Source organism: Pezoporus flaviventris, unplaced genomic scaffold (genome assembly GCF_033815535.1).
Source record: "Pezoporus flaviventris isolate CSIRO_AGI_PZ_B2104156 unplaced genomic scaffold, CSIRO_AGI_Pfla_v1 ptg000055l, whole genome shotgun sequence".
NCBI lineage: Eukaryota > Metazoa > Chordata > Aves > Psittaciformes > Psittacidae > Pezoporus > Pezoporus flaviventris.
In genome coordinates this window covers 1,175,300-1,197,169 of record NW_026892603.1, presented here as the reverse complement: position 1 = coordinate 1,197,169, position 21,870 = coordinate 1,175,300, and the positions used below count along the sequence as shown (strand labels likewise).

Genomic DNA, 21,870 nt, shown 5'->3' with positions numbered 1-21,870 from the left:
TTGCCCTGTGTCCTTCACTTCTCCCTACCCCCCACCTTTCCAAAATAATAATTAAAAAAAGTGTTAAGAGGAAATATTAGTGGGGTTTGGGTTGTTTGGTTTGTTGTTGTTGCTGTTTTGTTGGGGTTTTTTTTTTTGCCAGAACGCTAAGTAGATGCTGTAACTGCAAAAGATGACAGCTTTGAGGAAAGCCTTGCACTTTTAGTGTTCAGGGACAGCCCTGGACAAGATTTCAAGGCCACAGCGCTGGCGGTAGAACTGGCCCGGCTGGGTGGAAGCACCCTGCGGCCCTGGAAACAGCCCAGATTCCCAGTTCTGCTGGGAAAATCCCCCTGGACTAGCCGGGAGCTTTTCCCACACAACCGCGAAGTTTCCCACCGCCAAGATCCGCAGAAGTTAGCGCTCACCACGGCAGTTGTCATCGCCCCCAGCCACAAACGCCTTTCCTGAAAACGAAAGCGGTGGACCACTGCTGGTTTTGCCTTTAAAAGCAATAATAACCCTTCCCATTTCAGTATTAAATCTCTTTTCAGTGTGGATCTGGCACAGTGTGAACAATTATGTCCAAGGAGGAGGCACATGCAAAGCAGCCCGGTCATACCGACTTGGTTTTGCAAGAGGTACCGAATCTTAATCATAATACTACTACTAATAATAATTATTATTTCCTTAGTTTCCTCTACTACTGCATTACAAAAAGCACGACGGAATGCCAATTTACTCACTTTAATGCCTCAGAGCCGCTGTCATTAGGCGCTAGACTTTACAAAGGGACTGAATTCGTTGTATTTTCACTTTTCTCCACCCTAAAGAACACTTCATGACATAGGAGTTCAGAGTAAATCGTTGCCTGTAACGATGGAATTAAAACGAAGAAAAACAACTGGCTGACCTAAGGTATAAAGTTTTATCTGGAGTTTATTAATACCATTCAAAATATTACAGATAAAAATCAATTACATTTCATGCATTTTAAATGCAAATCTAAAATGTTCCAGCGAAGGGCTTTCCATTTCAATGTGAAATATCCAAATTATTTCAACATTACAATGAGACAATTAGTTTGCAGCCTTGCAAACTGCTAATGTAGTGTCAGGAGTGTTTATTAACATCGATCAATATTATTTTCAGGAAATACACATAGGCCAAAGTTAGTTCAGTTTCACTTGGACAGTTTATTTAATACATGGGTCGTGGCAAACCCACTTTATGAAATATAGGAGAACTCTCACTGTAACTATACCTGAACTGCCAGCAAATGCAAATAAGTACATGCTCCATTAAATTAAATGTCATTCAACATTTATCAAATATTGTTTGCTTAATTACAGTTGTATGCCTACCTAAATTAATATTCAAGCAAAACCTATATCCTGAAGTGCGATTTGATGTACTCGTCAAGGAACGAGTCTGGAAAAAGAATGCAGTGAACCAGGACTGCGACAGTAATGCTTTCTCGTGACAGGAAGGGAAAAAAAGAAAAGAAAAAAAAAGGGGGGGGGGGGGGGGACGGGACGGACGAGGGACGACACAAACAGAAAATAAAAGGCTCAAGTGTACTTCAATATATTTTCAAATATTTACTGGAAGTAATTTACAAGAAAAATACTATACAAAATCGTCTCCTGGACAACTGCACCTCACACCGATACATTGGTGGAGTATTAAATTGTTAGCTAATCTAAAACGATTCCCCAGTTGTACAAACCTAAAGGTTCAGACGTATTTTACAAATAGTTTGTTTTCCTATCCTCCCCCTCCCGGCCTCCCTTTTTGGCATTGGAACTACAGTTTCGCTTGAAACCCACGGTGCTTCTTCATGTGGTTGGAGTTAAAAATCTACGACTTTCAACCTATTATTTTCAGATTATTTCGCGATTCCTACTCAAACAGGAATAATACGAATTTGAGCTCGGGGAGGTAAACGATTCGTTAAAATTAAAAGGGGGGGAGAGGGGGAAAAGGAGGGAGGGTGCACTGCCGCTCCAGTCCGGAAAGCATAGGGTCTTTAAGCAGTGTACGAGGTGGGGATATCTCTGAGGCTGCGCTCGGCGCTGCGCGAGAGAGCGACTGCGGCCGGCGGGCACTGCCGTCGGTGCCCTCGCTGTTGGGCAGCCCCGGCTCTCCCGCCTGCTGCTTGAGGGCACCCCTGCTGTACCAGCGCTGGCGGTGTAGGGAGGGGGCGCGAGCAAGTTTCCAGCGGGAAAGAGGGAGGGAACGTGGGTTTTATCAGCTCTAAATGCAACCCGAAGCGGGTATCTCAAGGGGAAGGGGAGGCGGCGCGGGGCTGCCCCACGGGTGTGTCCGCGGCTCTCGCCCCTTGCCCAGCAGCCCCCTGCCCCGCCGCGGGCTCGGCCACACCGCCCACCCCGTGCGGGGCTGTGGCCGGACAGCGGGGTTGCCGCGGGGGACTTAGGGCTCCCCTGCGGAGCCGCGCCGACTACTTACGTGTCCGCGTCCCCGCCGCGAGGCTGTGCGCCCGGGGAGGCGGCGGGCCGGGGCGGGAGCGGCGGCCCCTCACCTCCGCCCGTCACTCCAGGCCGTTGCGGTGGCCGGGCTCCGGGGCTGGCAGCAGCTCCGGGGAGTGGCAAGGCGGGCTGCCTGCCGCGCTGTGCTCGCTGTCGGTGTCGCTGCCCTTCTTGCCGCCGGGGCCGGGGCCGCCGCCAGGGCCGCCGCCGCCTGGGCCACCGGCGCCGCCGGGGCCGCTGTGGGTCTTGACGTGCTTACTGAGGTGATCGCTACGCATGAAGCGCTTGTTGCAAACGGGGCAGGCGAAGCGCTTCTCTCCCGTATGGGTCCGCAGGTGCCGCTGCAGCTCGTCGGAGCGGGTGAAGCGCTTGCCGCAGAAGAGCCAGTTGCAGACGAACGGCCGTTCGCCCGTGTGCCAGCGCAGGTGCGCCTTCAGGTGCGAGGTCTTGCCGTAGACCTTGCCGCAGCCGGGGATGTGGCAGCTGTGCAGCCCCTTCCGCCTCAGACTGGCCCCGGCCGGCCCCAGCCTCTCGGCCTCCTGGCAGTTGGGGCAGTCGCAGGTGGCGCGGCCAGAGTAGCGACGGGCAGAGGAGCGCGGGGAGGCGGCCAGAGGCGCGGAGGGGCCGCCGCCTAGCATGGAGCCCCCGGCGCCGGCCAGCGGCGAGGGGGCCGAGTCCGGATAGGAGCCGGGCAGCACCGGTTTAAATCCGTCCATGAGGTGCTGCCCGGCGGGGCTGAGAAGGTGCGAGGAGGCGCCGCTGCTAAAGGCCGAGTGGCCCAGGCCCGAGTAATCCGAGTTATAGCCGCCCAGCGGCGAGTGGAGCGAGGTCTGGAGCCCGCCGGCCGCCGGGTGTAGCGACCCGGGCAGCGCAGCCGCCCCGTTGGGGCTCTGCACGTCGATCCAGCCGGCGCCCACGTCCCACCAGCTGGAGGCGCCCGCCGAGCCCACCTCGCCGGCGCCCAGTCCCGGGTGCGAGGGCTTGAACCAGGACTCGTAGGGGTGTGCCATGCCCACCCGTGGGTAGATGCCCTGCAGCCCCTCCACCGACGTGTGCACTTTAGAGATGAAGACGGGCTGGTGCGCAGCCGCCTCTTGTCCCGCCGCCCCGCCGCCACCGCCGCCGCCCCCGGCGCTGCCCGGCGCCTGGAAGACGGAGTAGTCGTTGGCGAAGGGTGAACTGGCGGCCGCCGCACTGCTGGAGGTGAGGGAGAAGGCGCTGGAGCCAGGCGAGCCGCCGCAGCTGAACGAGTCCGAAACCAGAGCGGCCGCCGCTGCTGCCGCCGAGGAGCCGTTGCGCGCAGCGCCCGCCACGCCGAAGCCCGGGAGGCCGGAACCCACGGCGCCGCAGCTGCCCGCCGAGGAGGAGGAGGAGGAGCGTTTCCAGGGGTGGAAGCCTTTACCGAAGGAGGACGCGCTGTCTGAGAGGGCTGACGGCGAGGGGCTGGGGCTGCCGATCTTGTTGCAGGTTGCGGCGAGCATGGCCAACGGTGTGGAGCCTACCCGCGGTTCCTCCTGCGGGCACAGAGGGGAAAGGGCCGCCCCGTCGGCGTCAGAGACGGAGCGGACCCACCGCCGCCTCCCGCCGCCCGTGCCCGGTCCCGCTCCGCCGCCCGGCTCCGGGCACAGAGTTTCGCGACTCCCGCGGGAGGACCCCTTCGCCGAAGCCGGCACCGCGGCTCTGCTGCCGAGTGCCTTCCGGGGATTTTTGTCACCATTCAACCCTCCTCCCACGGAGGAGCTCAGGAAGGGTTAAAAAAACGGAGGGGAAAAAGAGAGAGGGGGAAAGTTGCGCCGTTTACCGTAGCTTTAAAGATGCCCCCGGCACGGCGGCAGCTACGTTTCAGCCTTTTCCCTTTGACCGGAACCTGGCCGGTCCCCGTCCCTCAGGCCAGTAAAACTCTTTTCTTAAATCTAGAATTGAGATTATCAAATTAAGCCTTAAAAAAAAAAATTAAAATAAGCCTCATTTACTTATCAACGACAATTAAATATATATATAAAATTTTAACATATGTACATGTATACACGAGTTCAACGTACCTGCTGGACACGGCGGGCTGTGTTATTTTAAAGGGAAATAAAAAGCCACAATCTAATGCAAATCAGAAAATACACACACACACAACACACACACACAAAAAAATAGTGCTCTGTTTGGTTTGGGTTTGTTTTTTTGTTTGTTTGGGTCTTGTTTGTTGTTTTTTGGGTTTTTTTTCTTCCAGCAGCCACATGTGAAGAAGAAAGGCCACTTCTCCGGGGCACAGGAACAGCACAGCCTAGGCACTGTGGGTTGTTTCTACAAAATGCCCTTAAACCCTTTTTCCTGCTCACTGGAAAGTGACTCTGCCCCCCTTTTCCCCCTCTCGCTCTTTCTTTTCTCCTAAACTCACTTGTACTTAAGTTAAAAAAAAAAAAAAGGAAAAAGAAAAAGAAGGCTGAATAGAAGAGACTGATAGCCCCGGTCAAGACAGGGGTTATTTCAACCCCCTCCAATCGACAATAAAAAGAAACCAATTAAACCAGCAAGAGAAAAAAATCCTTAGACTCACCCCTAGAAGTGAAGTTGCCATCACACAAAAGTGCCCTCCTCTGAGAGGATCTTTTTTATATTGATAAATCAGAGGCAGTGTTTTTTTTTTAGAGGTGTGCAATACAATGATCAGTTCCGCCCATTCCACCACAATTGTAGCTCCCTCGTCGGCTTTGAAGTGCCGCTGAGCCCCCGACAGCCAATCCCTGGGACCGCCGCATCACTCGACGACGTGACTGCGTGAGGTCATCAGCGCCGTCGAGCCCCGCCGAACCGGGAACGTCGTCGAGCAGGGGGGGCCACGGTCCTGGTCCCCCCCTCACGCTGTGCCCTTTCGGTACTTGTAGCATCAAGGAGCGGGGGGACACACACTTCAGGCCCCCTCGGCCCTCTCAGACCTGCCGTTTCACGGTGGCGAGGTCGCAGAACGCTCCCTGCCCCCTGCCCCAGGAGCGCGTCCCCGGCTGAGCGCACCAGAGCGGCACCCGCCGACCCCGCCGCCTCGCCCCGGGGTGGGGGGAGGTGAGCGTTTCCTTCCCCTCAGCTCCTTGCCCAACTGGGGTCAACCCGTCCCTGCCCCGCTCGCCTAAGCTGTTCACCCGCGAGTTTTCCGCAGCAAAAGTCCTCACGGCGCTTTATGCTGCATGATTTTTTCCTTCTCTCGGCCTCGGGTTTGGCCCTTTTCCGTGTCGTAGGGATATTGACTGCCCATCATATCTATTGATCAAGGGGGTAACGTATATTATCATACTTTGAAGTAAGAGTGAAGTAAATTAATGAACTGCTTGCTTTCTCTGAAGGCTGGCGGTTACCATAAATGTCGCGTTTTCTCTCCGCGAGCGGCTCTGAATGTTTTTAGCCTGTTGAGAAGGCGTGACAGGCCAGCCCAGAAGGAGGAAGGGGTGGGGGGAAGGAGGGAGCTCCGTTTAACAAATAAAAAAAGAATTAACTTCATTGCTTTGGTCTCCTTCTATAATGATATTCATTTTACAGACCTAATGCACACTTGTTTAAATTTCAAGCTTAATTTAATCAATACTATCCCCCTTGAAGAGGGGAAGAACTTTTCCCGGAGATACTCCCTTGTATGAATGCTTATTAACTTTTTATTTCTACTTGTTTTATCTGCTGGAGCTGAGGAGGAACTATTAAGACATAGATCAGAAAGCGTAAGAGCAAAACAAGCATCGTGAGCATTAGATTTCAGAGGGACAGAAAATCACATTTTGCGGTGTGCCAGGTTAGGTAAAAAGATCGACACGCATTCCTTTCAGCCCCAGAAAGTCTGAGCGAATTCGCCATCCTCCGAGGAAGGAACAGGCGTTAGGGATATATCTCTTTTAAGGAAAGCCTCGCCGGGTGGGTCTTCCAGTCGCGTTCGCATTTTGCATCCACTTGCCTGCCTAGAGGAAACGTGGCCTTTCTTGATCTTTTTGGTTGTGGTTTGCTCCTATGCTGGCCCTGACTCTTCTGATTTGGGGCCGAAAGACCTTAATTTTCAGTGAGCTTTTCCTTTGAAAGCACCGTGTTGGAAATTACGAAAAACTCGTTGTAAAAATAGTCGTGGGAGTCGGTACAGGTGAACTCAGCAAAGAAGGAGGAAGGAAAAAAGGCAAACACATCAGACCCGAACAGAAGTCACAAAACTCCTGTCAGTGGCATCCTCCTGCTATTCTGATAATTCCTCTGAACCTGGAAAATCAGCAGCTTCTCAACTTTGCTAGCAGTGAGTTGATCTTCCCTGAATTCGCCACGGAAACTTTTGTAACCTTCCCGCTTTGTATACATTGCCTGCTGCGCGAAGGATTTAAGGAAGCTTACAATTTTGTTTGCATTTGCGTTATTGACCACTGCACTTAAGGGTGCAGTACATTAACATAATATGCAGGTGGGGGGCTGGGGAGAATCAGAGAGGAGAGGTTTCCCCGAAATAAATTGAAAGTGTGTCCTGTCCCGTCCCGTCCCCCCCCCATTTGAAGTTTAATGTAAGGGAGTAGATAAATGTTCGCGCTGTTTCTTGAAAACCTGTGGGATCCCCTCTCAATAAAGCTAAAATCTATTAGCATTCTGTATGCATCTGCAGCATAAATTTCATTTGAATTTCAAATTTAATAAACCAGGAGGTTTTTAATCATCCCTGGTTTTATTTGTTTGATATTAACATGCTTATTGACCGGGTCTGTTGACCAGTTTGATCATTACAGGACAGCAAAAAGTTAATTAAAACGACCACAGCTCCTTAATCATATCATCTGTCTCATCCATGTCACTCCCTTTATTACAGGCTATGATGGATAGTCTCCCAGATTAATTTCTCTGTTTCCTCGATTTGGACAACAGCTTTTGGGACCTAATTTACATCCTGGGAACAACTTGCTCAAGTCTACCTAACATCTTGTGTCTACAATGTACATTAGCAATTTCAGAACTTCAGCCACAATGATAGCTGTCGCTAACCTTGCCGGGGGAGTGGGGATTCTCCTCGGAGAAGCCCCCAACCTTCCGCGTTGCGGCAGCCCATCAGACAGAGATGGATACAGCTCTGTACCAGGGGTCTTCGCCGTCTGCAGGCAGCTTTACCAGGGTGTAGGGGGGGTGGGGTTTCTATTTGGAGAAACAGAGGTCTGTGCTATTTGAAAAGCCATAGCTGGGACGATTAAGCTGAGTGCTGAGCACGCCGTATGCTGAATGTCAGGATAAGCGAGAGAGCGCGTTTTATGCCACCCTTGAGCTAATTTTCGGGCACACGCATCGAGCCTGCTTCAGCCTATGCGTCCTCGGCTTCCGCTTCTGTCCCCGGGGTCTGAACGTGAAGCTCCCGGACAGGGGCCTTGCCCTCGCCCTCCCCGGGAGTTGTCAGACGCTGCGTTCCCCCGAGTTTGCCCCACCTCGCCCGCTGACGCTTGGGGAGGTATGGCTGTGGGGTCTGGGAGGTAACCTCCTCGCCTGGGGCCTCGCGCCACCTTCACCTGGAGATTTACCGAGGGGTGACAACAAGCTCTCCAGGCGCAGGAAGGCTCGGCTTGGACGGAGAGAGAAAAAAGGAATATCATGTAAACGGAACAAAATAGCCATCAGTTAGCAAGGACCGTGCTATGGTTGGCGGTCACTAAGCAAAGACGGTGACTAAAGCCGGTTTTTAACCCCCATTCGCACCTCTGCATTGCTGTGGTTTACCTGGGACGATACTGTCACTACCTCACTGGGTAGTTTCGTTGGCCCGGGCTCGCAGCAGGCACCCACTGCCGCCGGCGGCAGCAAACGGTGTCCATGCGAGGATGCCTGTGTCTATCGCTATGCAGGTTACCGGCTTTGTTTCTTCCAGCACTGCAAATGTTTCCGTTCCAGGTACCCACTAAAACTGCCAGGCTCCCCGTGTTTCCCAGCCCGGCTGCTCCCGCCCCCGGCTCCTCGCTGAGCTACTTTGGCGAGGGCACATCCCGACCTGCCTGCTCCCAGCCGGCTGAGGGGATTCACATCGGTGTCTTTCGGCTTTTATTTATATATTTGTCTGGGCCTGTGTAAGAAAGAAAAAAAAAAACAAACCACAAGCAGCAAGCTGGCTGCGCCTCTTCAAGGTCCCTATAATTAGATTAGTCCGGGAAGCCACTGTGCACAGGCTGGCGTGTGCGTGCCTGGGAAGGGAGAGGAAAAGGCACCTTCACACCCTCCCTGTTTACATCGCCGATGTGCGCTCAGATCCGACCCGCATCTGTTATTTTTAACTTCTTCTCCCCTTTTTCCTCTGCATCCCCCCCTTCTCTTACGCTCCCTCTCGCCCTCCCTCTCTTCTTCCCCACCCCGTGTTATCTCTGCGCACGCATCGGCGGTTCGTGAGCGCTCATGTAAGTACCGGGAAGCGCCGGAGGGAGACCGAGCACCCCTGGCTGAACTCCCGGGCCGAATCCACGGTCCGGGCGGTGCAGAATGAGGAGCTCCCTCCTCGGCTGCAGAGCCTGTGGCTTCGGTCCTTCCTAGACTAGCTTTAAGCTGCTTTCTGTTTTTCCTATTATAAATCATTTTCTCCCAGGCACCACTTACACTTAAAAACTACTAAATTCTTCCCCTTAGCGGTATTGATTTCTTTTCATTCTGCTCTGTTAGGAGAGGAGGTAATGCTTCCAGATTACGCTGCGTCTCCTCCAGACGGCTGACAATTGCAATCGCAGTTTCGGGAAGATAAATGTTACTTTGGGAATTGTGTTTAATTACAAATAATCTCGGAGCTGCTTTGGGTCCGGTGGTTTAACCACACGTGTTCAGCTCATCGCACAAGCTTTACAAACGGGTAACAACATACCATAAGCAAATGTTTGAAATATCGCTGTCTGGCAGCACAGGACGCTCCCATCCGATAGCCTGCCTGAAGCTGGATCATGCATCGAAATACATGCGATTTATATAGAATATACATATCTATATCTATATAGATATAGATATGTACATGCGCCCCGGTGTATATTTGCTTGTCTATCTATGTGTGGGTGTTACATTCACTCGCACATACAAATCCTAGAGCACCCAAAGGCACAGCTTGCGGAGAACACAGCGGAAAAGGAAAGCTTTCCACGCATGTATGTATGTATTTATTTCTTTCTTTCTTCTGCCAACTGCGCAAAAGTGTCAATCTGGAAGAAGAAAAAAACAAAACACAACAAAACAACAACAACAACAACAAAAAACAAGAAAAAAACCCAACCCACAAGGCAATAAACAATAATAATAATAATAAAATCTTTGATAGCTGCCGTTTGGATGTGGAAGAACCCCTGGTCCTCGGGAAAGATGTACCCCCGGAGCAGTAAAACTAGGAAGGTTTTGCTCACGTCGGTTTGCGCACTCAGCTTGCCCCACAGCCTTCCCTTGAATGCAGAACTCCTGCGACCTGGCTTGAGAGACCCTAATATTGATATATTTACTGTTCTTACAATGTATCTGCCACCTTTCCCTGTCGTTATTTGCCTATATAGCAGAGCGATCAGGTCACCCTCCTTCTGTCACCCTCCTTTCCTTTCACCCCCAACCCCACCTTCCTTTCCAGCAGCCTTATTAACTTGATAGGAGAGGGAGGGGAGGCAAGCTAGCAGCGGGAAGGAGGCAAGGTGGCGAACAGGTTATTCTCTTAAGCCGACCTGGCCGCAGGAGCGAGATGAGCAGCACTGAGCAGATGTCCCCATTTAAGCCATTCTTCTCCCACATGCCTGCTGGATGCTGCCAGGGCGCAGGAAGCTTGCTGCAGACCTGGCCCGTTCCCGGCCATTATGGCCAAGTTATTCTGGACCAGTGAGCACGAACAAAATGCGCTTCAGATCGCGTGCTTGAGAATAATTCGACTCCGAGCCCTGGAAGAGCTTCCTACCCCCATTTTTTTAAGTGTTGCGGGGGACGGGGACGTGTTTCAGCTCTGATCGCAGGAGAAGAACTTCTCAAAAGATCGTCAGCCCCTTCCCCCTCCCTCTCTTCGGCAAATATGGTATAATTTACAGAGCAACTTAATAATCCGAGGGGCACCGCAAAAGCCCTTTGCGTTGTAAACCGCTTCTAATTACCTGCCAGAGCAATTAGCTGACTATCACGAAGAAATTAGATCGCTCAATGTAGCATAAATAATGCGAATAATTTTGTAAGGAGAATGGAAAGCGAGACCTGGTGTTTCTTTATAAGGAAATAACACCTCGTACTGTACGAACCCTACATGAACACATATTAATGTCTAGGCATGCACGGAAATGAATCCGAACATGAACCCTCTGGCTTACATTCAGCACTTTCTTCATTTACATATGCGGGGTGAAAGTCGGCTTCCAGGCGTTTAGATACAGAGCTCTTCCAGATCACAGTAATTAACACATAGCGACTTCAATAGGAAAACCTGTTTTCCAGATGATTTTTACAATGCGGCTTTATGTCTCATTTGGCAACTTAAATAGCTGGAGTTGTTTTCTGGCTGCATCTCCGCTATCATCTGTTGAGCATATTTTGCCTAGAATAATGACCAAAACTTCCGAGCCCATGTTTTAAAAAATAAATGACTGATACACTGGGTATGTCTAGAGATTTCGGCCGGGCTTTCTTCTCATGTGGCTTAGTTCTTCTAGAAGGTTTTGCATAACAGCCTTAGAAGTTTATGGTATTTAAACATTTGTTTGTTTATTTATTTATTTATCCTCTCTGCATTTCACCTTGAAGAATCGAAAGCCTTTGCACCATCCTCACCGGCTGAGTATTTTATCTCAAGAGAAAAATGCTGTTTTCCAAATGAAAATTCACAAGTAATAAGCATCCTGCAGGGGTTTAGATGTACATGTATAAGCCCTTAAGTTAGGCTATTAAATAACAACGAGTTATTTCTTCACGCTTCTCTATCTACAGCTGTGAAATTGAGGACAGGGAGACTACAGGACCGTCGTGTCATGAAAGCGCGTCGTGTCCCCGCTGAATCCAGCTAAAGCAGATTGAGCGTGTTTCTCCTGTGTTTCCCCTCTACCACTCCGTACTGCGACAACTGCTAGTCACGAAGCTAGACGTGAAGCTGAAACTAAGCCAGACCAAACTACAGCAAGTCACTACTCGGAGGCACCCTGGGATTTAGTATAACTAGTTAGGAGTGCTCCGAGTGATGGATAAACACAACTAATTAGGTTTATCTTTGATAAATAGAAGCAGCAGCGTAGACTGTGATTCTTTTAAACTCATCTTTAAAAGGGGGGAAGCGGGAGCTGAGTGTCTGGTCAAATCTTCCATAACTTTTCAGAGGTTTTTTTTCCTCTGCTCCCATGCTAAGGGGCAGCAGCTATGGAGGGGCTCGTCAGACACCCTTTTTCCCTAGTTGTACCTGCAGAAGTTGCAGTTGCATCTGAACGTGGTTTCTAAGCTTCTGCGTGTGTGAGCGGGACCGCTCGGCTCTTCCTCATCCCCTCGTAGCACACACCAGGTTGCACAGCGTGTTTAACGATTCTTGCTCGGTGGCTAATTAGGGACGGCTTTGAAGCTCCATTACCAGCAGCAAAATTATTGCGGTAAGTTTAGGCCAAGTTCTGCAAGTCTTTAATGGAGCGAAATTCCCGTTGAAGTCAGTGGGATAGAAGTCAATGGGTATTGTGCTCTATTAAGGAGCACAGAATGTGTACCTTTGGGATTTAGATATTAAAAACCGGTGTCGGAAAGATTAAGACGGTCCCAATCCCAGGGATGGGATCTCATCCGCGAGACAGGAAGGGCCCGATCCCTGTCCCGTTCCGCGGGCTGAGCCTCGCTGCGATTCCGAGGGCAGGATCGGTGCCGGGGGGTTGATCATCCACTGGGGCTAGACAAACAGACTTTTCCAGCCGTCCTGAAAGAAGCAAGCCTTCAGTCTCCCGTGGGCTTCGTCCCCACCGAGGCCGGCGGAACTGTCGGTGCTGTGGAAGGAATTTGAGGTCCCCCAGACTCACGAAGGCTCGCTTCCCTAGTAGGGCTTGGGGGATCGTGAGAGGACACAGTCGCCGGCTCCTTCGGAGCCCGCATGGGGTGCCCTGTTTGGATACCCGTCCAGGGCTTAGGTAGTCCCCCGACTAACCCTGACCACCCACTGCTACCGGCTGGATTTCACAGCCAAATTCAGAGTGCGGGTTTAAGGTGCTGCTTCGAGCTATCCCTCGATCTCTGAAACGGGGATTGACAGCCCATTATAAGGCATTTCCTTTTTACAGGCGCGCAATAGCACTGCAAACGCATGATGAAAACACCGCCCTACAAAACTGAGTGAAATGCTGCAGGCTGCTTAAATACGGCTATCGTTCAGTATTCTTTCCCTCCAGGGGAGAACCGGGGGGGGGGGGGGGGAGGGAGTGGCGGTATAGCCCTCTTGTTCCTGCCCTAGCGGGAAGTAAAAGCCTCCGGGAAAACTTCACCGCGTTTTTCTGAGCGCGGAGGGGCATACACAGCTGATCCTCTAGGAAGCTGCGCACAATTACGACTCATTTTCTTTCAGCTGGAACAATTAATTGTACAAATGAAAGGTCAGGCATGTGCTTTTCCTATGTTTATCAACCACAATAATGAGCCCCTTCTATTTTTGTCCCTAGTGCATTACGCTGAAATGGAGCGCTGCCGCAGTGCCGGCTCCTCGGGTAAGCACCTTCACAACAGCCGGGCCGTATATATATATATATAAATAAATATATATTTTTAAGAGGATGTCATGGCCTAGGCGAACAGAGGTGCGATGTGTGGTAGGCGAGAGTTTCCCTAGCACTCCGTTCCCGCAGAGCAGCGGAGGGAAGGCACCTTTCGCCTGGAGCGATTACCGGGGCCGGGGGGGGCGATCCAGCTTTCGTCCCTTGGGGCCTGTGTTACCTTTGTGAGGGCAGAACGGATCTTGCCCCCCTACCCCAGGGATCCAGACCACTTTGGCAATTCTCCAAGGTCACTTCCACGTCATAAATCCAGTTAGTCCTGAAGAGATAGGCTGGAAACACCTCCTTATCCCTGACGGGTTTTTCTTTCCATCAGAGGAGACTTCTGCTCATATCTTCAAGAATAAACCGTGTGCCTGCCAATTCCTAAGATAACCCCAAACCCAAGTGGCTCAATTTTTTTTTAAGCTAGTTCGGTGCGGTGTGGGTTCATTGGACTAAGTCTAGGACCTGTGGAATAGAAGTATGATATTCAATATTTCTTTAACAGGGTCGCTTTTCTCCCCCTTTGCTTGGGGAGCAGGCAGGTCACCACTGAGATTGTGCCTGGGGGGAACATAGCCAGTGCTGACAAAGTCGTTTTCTCACAACCAGTATGTTACCCTGCTCACAACTGCCCAGTACAGTTACCTTGTGTGATGTTCGCCCTATCCTTAATCTGATCACACTCACGGTGGATATGTATTTCATTGATTTTACCCTTGTTGAACGCAAACATCTCTTCACTCCTGACATGTGTGAAGTGATGGAGGATAGCCCCACTGGGAGCTAGAATGACATTTCAAGACCAATGCAGTGAGAAGATCTTGAGCTTTCATGTTGAAGCAGTCTAATGTGTTGTGTCTGTTTGGGTGACTGGGTCCATTTTACCTTTATTAAGTTCTGAGATGCCCAGAAGATTTCATAGAAGGGTCAGTGTCCACAAGCACCCAGAACATAGGGCTATTTCTCTGAGTGTAAATCACTGTGCTATTTATTACCCAACAAGAAGGTGCCCTGTTTACCTGGCAACTGTGAACAGGCAGGTTTGGTTTAAATCAGTAGGAAACTCTGAATAACTTCCTCTGGCCTTTGGATCCAGTGTTTCTGCCATGACTGACTGGAGGAAAACATGGCAGTGAAGGGCAAGAGCTCTGCTGTAGAAGGGATACAGTGAGACCTCTTGAAATGGCCAAAGTGGTGACAGCAGTGCAGAGTCCAGGAGCCCAGCTTCAAGGTGAACACACAGGCTGACATTTTAGATCCAGTGGACACTGAGCACTGAGGAGAAAACAATGCCATTGCTCCTGGTGTGTTTAGCTAATGTTCAACAACTGATCTGCACAAGAGCTACAAGACAAAAGGCCAGAGTGACCCTCGGTGAAGTAGACACAGCTGGTAGTAAAATGTACCCCTCTTCCAAAACACCACTTACTATTGTGCTGATAGAGAATTGTTCTTCAAACAGAGCAAAATCTGAGCTCAAGTTCACTGTGGTTACCTGTTTCAAAGAGGGGGAAAAATAATTATTAAATAAGTACAGACTTTTGCCACAGTGGGAGAGAGGCTGTCCTTGTCCTGGAAACAACACTGAGATAAACACTTGGGTCACGCTGAAGAAGGCTAGGCCTGAGGATGTCGAGAAGAAACACCCTTACACCTGTCGCAGGGATTCAGACAGCCTGGGTTTTCCCTGTCAGACGGATTCAGGCAGAGCCTGGGTTTTCCCCATCATACGATAGACGTGACCTTCTGCCCGACCCACAGCCTGCCCTCCGAGTCTTACTGACCCACACACAAGCCAAACACACCTGTATGTAAAGAGCCGACAGCATCCATCTGTACAGTCAGAGTACACCCAACCCCTCCAAAACAACCCGCTGCCAGGAGGGCACCCCGAGCCCGCAGTCCCCGGCGCACTCCGCCGCACACGCACGTACGTACGCATAGTACGTACACAAACCCCCACCCAGCAGCGACCCTCTCCTTTAATCCCGCTCACCCCCCGCTCTGGCAGGCTGAGAGGGCGTAGCGCAAAAGGCGAGGCCCACCCTACCTAACCCCTGTCCGCCCCTCGCTACCACCCCTCCGCCCGCTGCCGCCCCACTCCGCCCTCTCGGCAGGAGCCGCGCCCTCACAGGCGGTCGAGGCAGAGGGGCTGGGGACGTCGCCGCCATCCCGAGGGGGGGGCACTTCGAGTGCTGCCGCTGAGTGTGCTGAAGACCGCTCCCCGCACCGCGCACACCGGGATGGCGGGGAGGATGGCTGTTGCTGCTGAGTGCGAGCGGCGGCGCCATTTTTGTCTGGGGCAGGTGTATGTGTGTGGGGCGCTGTCGTCCCGCCTTTCCCGCTGCTCTGCGCTGCATAACTCGGCGTCCTGCCCCGCTCGGCCTCGGCTGCCGTGCAGAGGAGTGGCCGGGAGCAGCGAGTCGGCGACCAGGGATGCAGAGGGCCTGCTGTTTGCCCGGGCGTCGGTTTGTAACCTGTTCAGTACCAACAGAAACAAACTTTATTTTTTTCAAAGCAATACCAGCCGAGCTCATAGGAGTAGATAGCAGTAAATCACTCGCCTCTGAGTGCTGGGGTCTGAATACTTAAGGCTCAGTTAATAAGAAGGAATTTGCAGATTTAGTGACTAGGAAATCCTTATAATCGGACTATAATCTGTTTTTACGATGACTCTGTGCTTTTCAGGTACTGCCTTTCAATATCAACTTTTATGTGATACCCGGAAATCCGCGTATTATGTGGAGATAAGCTATTTTTTCCCCCCCTTAGATGTTCTTGGCTAATGAAAAATCGAATAGTAAACGACTGCTGTTTAAATATCTGTTTGTATCGTGCTGTATTAAAAGCAAATAAAAGAGATTGAATAGCTAAATGGGTTTTCTGGACATTCATTTTTACATTAGAAATATGTTTACATTGAAACATACTGCCCACCAGACAGAATGTAAAATTACTTTTATATATATGTATTTAGAGAGAAGTTGCACTCAGTGTTTCACGTATGATAGCAGAAGGTATTAATTAGATCTTGCACAAAACTTGGGGACAGCTTCGAGTAGGAATTTAGGAACCTGGTATGTTTAGTAGTACAGATACATTTCATTCCATGGGGAAAACTGATGTTAAGTCTATGCTACATTTTGGTGGAATTACTGTTTCCAGAGAGTCACTCAACAGACAACATCATGTTAGTAGTTATTAATTTATTCATCTACTTCCTGCTATGCTAGGAATACTGCCTTCAACTGTTAAAAGAAGCAGCTGCATTTTTTATACAAATAAACTGGGCTCTGAGACTGTCAATCATCTTTGTTTGATAGAGAGGTTTTCCTGTCTGCACTGAAAGAGTAGCTCAACATCTGTCATCCCATTCTCTGTGATGGCCCAAAATCAGGAAGACTACAGCTGTCCTGGTCCTCTCAGATACTTCTGGGATAGAGGTAGGAGAACTGAGTATTCAGTCAGCGTGTTCATCATGCATTAAGCAAGTCCCTGCTGCAAGCCCTTGCATGTAATTGAATTGTTTTCCAACTGCTTGAATAGTAGAATTTGCAGCATAAAAGGTCTTTGGAATTTAAATCCTACTATGTGGTGGGTTGTTTATTTTATTTTTATTTTTTAAATATCTAATTAGTTTAGTTTAAACACGACCTTTCATTAAGATGCATTTTAATTGAAATGAAAGTGGTTGGCAATGGTTCTTACCATACTTAGGCACGTGGCACATGACATGTAAATTGCAGATGTATACATGAGTGTAAAGCAGAAAATATTTATTCTTACAGGTTGGGAGTTTCATTACAACTGCTGAGTGCTGGATGAAGATGAAAACAAGTGACCTAAATTAGCTGATTCCTGGCCAGCTCAAAAATGGCATCTTTTGACATATGGCCATATAGAGCAAAGGAGAGAGGGAGGGGGAGGAAGAGAAGGGCATTGAAAAGGCTGGGAAAAATACATTACCACATACCAGAAACATTTAGCCACATAACCTCATCACCTTTGGTATAATATGCAGCAAAAACCAAAATAGACATTCAAGTCATGAATTAATGAATTATCGTCTTCCAAAAATAGACAAACTAGTAGTCTAGTAGTACGCACTAGTAGATTGTGGGTTGCTTTTTGTATAATCACTACAGCTACTGTAGTAAATCCCAAAATCCCATCCAGTGGCAGTTGTGTTAGGCATACACCTGTGTAGCCTGCAATTTCAGCTTCACAGCCCTAAGATTTAGGGAAGGCATTGTGAAGTGCAGAATGTTCAAAGAGGTTTAGACGTTGTGAAACCCATCTCTGCTGCCCAGGGGAGTCTGCAATCTGAAGTTAGGTTGTCAGGCTGCCTGTCACATGCATGGTGATAGTTAGGCTGTGTTTACATGGTGATTTTTGACTCGGTTTACACCCATGTTGCCACTGAAAGCAGAGTCTCAGCAGCTCAGTCACCTCCTACTTAGATTCAAGAGTCCTACTCACTCTTTATCTGTTGGTCTTAGAAACAGAAGAATGGCTGCAGAAAGGAGGCAATTTCTCAGAAAGGCTCATCTTGATTCATTTAAGGTCTTCTGAGTAAAAATAAATGGATTACACTTTCCACGGAAATGCCAGTCTAATCTCAAGGAATTTATTGTTAGCAAGTGCTAGAAGAAAGAAACCTTAGTGGACCATATCAGATCATATTTAGGGAAGACTTTAATGTGTCACTACTGGTGGCAAAAGATGGTATCCAAACTTCCATAAAAAGACTACATCAAAATTGTTATCAGTACTTACTGTTTACAGATAGAAGAACTGGCTTGGGTGCATAGCTTCTATCACAGAATTTGGGAAAATAACCCCCAGAAACAGGAAAATATCCTGCACTGAAGAAGAGGATCATGAACTATGAGCTCCTCTCAATCTCTCTGGATCAGGAACTGAAACAATGCCTACCGTTTCCTCCACTTCTTTCCATGTACATGCCAAACTTGTCTCTGCCCTGTGTGGAGTCATCTAAGCCTCCAGAGTTTTGGAGATGGCAATTGATTTGGTGTATCCTCAAGTCTCTGCTTCTCTATCTCCATAGTGTTGGAATCTGATACTCAAAGCAAGAAGGAAGTTTTTAGTCAAAAGGACAATAACTTAAAGGAAGGAAAGGGACTTAGACTGGCCAAAGGTGACTATCTTCCTTCATGTCTTGACTGGGGGAAGCAACATGTAGTTGGTTGTTGGCCTTCACTCATTCCTCAGAAAAGACAGTCCTGTTAGCTGCCTTATTTTTAAAGTAAACTAAGTGAACCCTGGCCTGTAAATTTCATTTTTCCAATAGAAATATTCTAGTTAAGTTTTCTCCAGATCACTGTGTATGGGAATTTCTGTGGGCTTTGTAACAGAAGGCAAACAAAGCGTTGCCAATTCTGCATGGATGTCTCTCATGAGATGATCCAAATTAAGTATTTCTCATCTTCCTTCCAGTTTATAACCTTGGGGTATACATGTTTTAAGCCTGTTTTTTAGTGAAACAGTACAGAACAGAATTTGGTTTTGTTGTGTGCCTTTCTAATAAGAGCTGAGAATTTTGCAAGAGCATTTTATTCTGGGGTCTGAAGCTTGGGAAACCCCCCAAATATTGTAACACTCACAATCAAATTTCGAGAATTATCAGCATTGTAACTAACTTTAGGGATATTTTAACTGCGTACCACTCCTAAATCTTTGGAGAAGCAAATCCTGAAAGTTAATAAGCTTAGGAAGAGTTTAATGAGTATATAGACACTGAAGCAATTCAGAGCATTTGTCTATGTCTTCTGAAAAGGAGTCATACTTAAACTCCTCATTACTTATGGCATGTAGTTTGTGCTTTGGATTGGCAGCCTTCAAAGGTATGTTTTCATGATCTGTTAAATTATGTGAAATGGGCAGAGACAAATTCACAGCCTTTAATGACCTGACCAAGATTGCCACTTTGCTTCCAGGAAAAGTGCTTTCACTGTTGAAGTAAGGAACACTACTATTGATTACATCAGAATCTGTTAAAATAATGTTCACAGTTGCATCCTGACAGTATAAAAATTATAAAATGAATGTAACAAAACCTTCAGAGCTGTTAATGTGGTTACCTGATCTACACACAAGTGAAAAAACAGTGAATGCCTGATTTATGGGCAGCTGTATCACATTAATTCCGAGCTTGGATTAGAGTGTGTTTGGCTCCTTGGACTCCTTAGCATCTGTACTATCCCACAGCTGAACAACTAGTCCACAGGGGCTTTTCCAGCAGATGTCCTCTTGCTAGCTCTGTGATCCCACTGAGAATCTAACATACCAAAGACTGTAAAACTCACCCACTGGATTGCGCCAACCCTACTACAGTCCATTTTAATCTGTGCTAAAACACAGCCAGGAGTTAACCTTAGGTAGTAGGTCACTCTTTGCAGCCCATTCCTTGCTCCCCCAAACAATTTTGCTGCTTGAGTGAGCTCCCTCTGTCTCAGGTGAGGGAGATGTGATTGCGTCTGATGCCCTGATGCCTCTGAGTTTTAGATTGTTTGGTTGTTTGGGTTTTTTTTTTAGCACCACATAATATAGCTAATGGTTAAATTATGGTCAGAACAGCATGAAAATAGATCTGTTATGAAAAGAAGAACCTTTGAATCCAAAGATTATTTAGGGGTCTAGGCCTTTTAGGTAAAAGAAAAAAAATAAAATAGTTGAGTGCCACCTATATTGCTAATGCTGAACTTTGCAAAAAGAGTTTTTACATGAAATGCTGAACAGGCAGGGACCGCCTTTAGGGACGTGTGTCATGGGTGGTTGCACAGGTCACCACAGTGCAGGGTCACTATTCATACAAAGCCAGAATGTTGCAGTGTCATGCCTGCGCTGCTGATTCAGCTCCTTATCAGCCCCTGGCTTGGAGCTTTGGTAGCTGTTGTGACAAACCATAAATAATGGAAGGTCAAACTGAGCAATGTTGTTCACTCTGACCTTCTACTACTTCTGGTTTATTAGATCAGCCATTAGAGTTTCAACAGGCTGCTAAGAAGTAGAGTACAGTGGCTATAGCTGCCAAATCCTTGCCCATTCACAGACTGCCTCTCTGAGTAGGTATTAAATGCATCCCAGTACAGAAGTTACATGTCCTTTGAAAGGAAACCAGGTTACAAAATAAGGTGAAAATCACCAACTAGCCAAATTTAAAACATGGCCATGTATAAAGAGAGTCTATCACAAAAAAAACCCCAACCAACCCTGTACCACCCCCCCAAAAAAACCCCAAACAAGAACAACAAAGAGCTCATTGCTATCAGCATAAACAATTTTGTAATTTTTTTAATCAAGGGGTATGAATAGCAATGTAAGAAAATTAGGCAATAAGAACAGTCAGAATTGACCAGGAATGAATATACTGTCATTGTCTGTCCTGTGTCTTCTCCAAAATTTGGAGGTTAACATAGTTCAATAGTTTCCATTCTAAGGCTCTACTTTTAGGCTTCTTAAAATGTTGTCAGAATTTCTATAAAAACTTGTAAATTTTCCCTACCAGTGGCCTGCCAAATCTTAAAACTTTCAAAAAGTTTAAAGAAAAAAAATAAGAAAGGTTCAGAATTTATAATCCCATCAATTCCAAATTGTTTAGGAACAAGCATAATTTAACTAATTTTCTTTTGTTGAACAGGTCTAGAAGGATTTAGAAGGGAGAGGTAGGATCACAAGGAGTGTGCTAGAAGGAGAAAGATGCTACTAGCACAAACTCCCCTCAAGATTTGGTTTGAGATTTTATGGCTGCAAATCAAACAGCCATAAAATCTGCTGGCAGGATATCATGTTCACCCCTACGGTAGGTTCATATGCAGCTCAGTAACTACTGTTGCTGTGGCCCCTATGTTATCTTGACTTGTAGAAGATATTGTCAATAGCAAGATGCCAGCCATGCCGAAGAGCCATTCTGAGCAACAGTGTGGTTCTACAGAGCAGAAATCCCATTTCATCACCATGTTTAAATAAAAAGGAAGGTTAAAACCCCTGTATACTAAAACCTAGCACACAAAAGAGTTTAAAGGTTGAAAATTCAATTGAGGGATTAGAAATGGACAGAATTAAGCTTTCCTTGCTAGCCTTAATTTTCCCCCTCCATGTTATGAATTAATCTTAAAATACAGTCACTCTTTTTTTTTTTTTTCCCTACAGCATTCCCACTTTGTTCCAGCACAGGCGCAGGGGGTTCTTGGGAAACAAGCCATGGTGCTTGGATGTAAAAACCTGGAATATCATGAAAAAATGAGAGCTGCCAGGAATGAAACTAAAATAGGGAGAAAGAAAGCCCTTTTGGTGAAATCAACTGATATTACTGTGGATAAAAGAATTATCCTGGAACCTCAGTGCTAGAATCAACCCCTCATCTGTCCTGATATTGTCCCTGTGGTAGACTCAGGTTCCTTGTGTGATTCAAGTGAAGGTTTCATAGGTGCACTTGCTGTGTATTACTTATTTTCTAAGTGTACAACTTCAGATACTCAGGACCAATTCACAGAAGTACTGAGTACTCACAGATGCTGTTAAAACCAATGGGATTATGTTTTAAATGTATGAAGTACTGTAAAAATGCTAAGCATCCTGGAAAATCCAGCTCTAAGCATATCACATTGAGGACCCCAAATCAGTGGACGTTTTCATCAATCTTGGCCATAACCACTCAGCACTTCAGTTCCCTACCTGAAAAGTGG

The 21,870-nt window shown here is 48.0% G+C and overlaps 1 protein-coding gene across 1 annotated transcript; it reads right to left on the bottom strand.

The window, feature by feature from the left end:
- Positions 1–2,401: 2,401 nt before the first annotated feature.
- On the bottom strand, positions 2,402–5,221 carry SP8 (Sp8 transcription factor). The gene is made up of 2 exons (XM_061469170.1): positions 5,020–5,221; positions 2,402–3,982 (listed from the first exon to the last, which is right to left on the bottom strand). Exons 1-2 carry the CDS (start codon positions 5,038–5,040, stop codon positions 2,531–2,533), a joined length of 1,473 nt encoding a protein of 490 aa, XP_061325154.1. The 5' UTR covers positions 5,041–5,221; the 3' UTR covers positions 2,402–2,530.
- Positions 5,222–21,870: the final 16,649 nt, after the last annotated feature.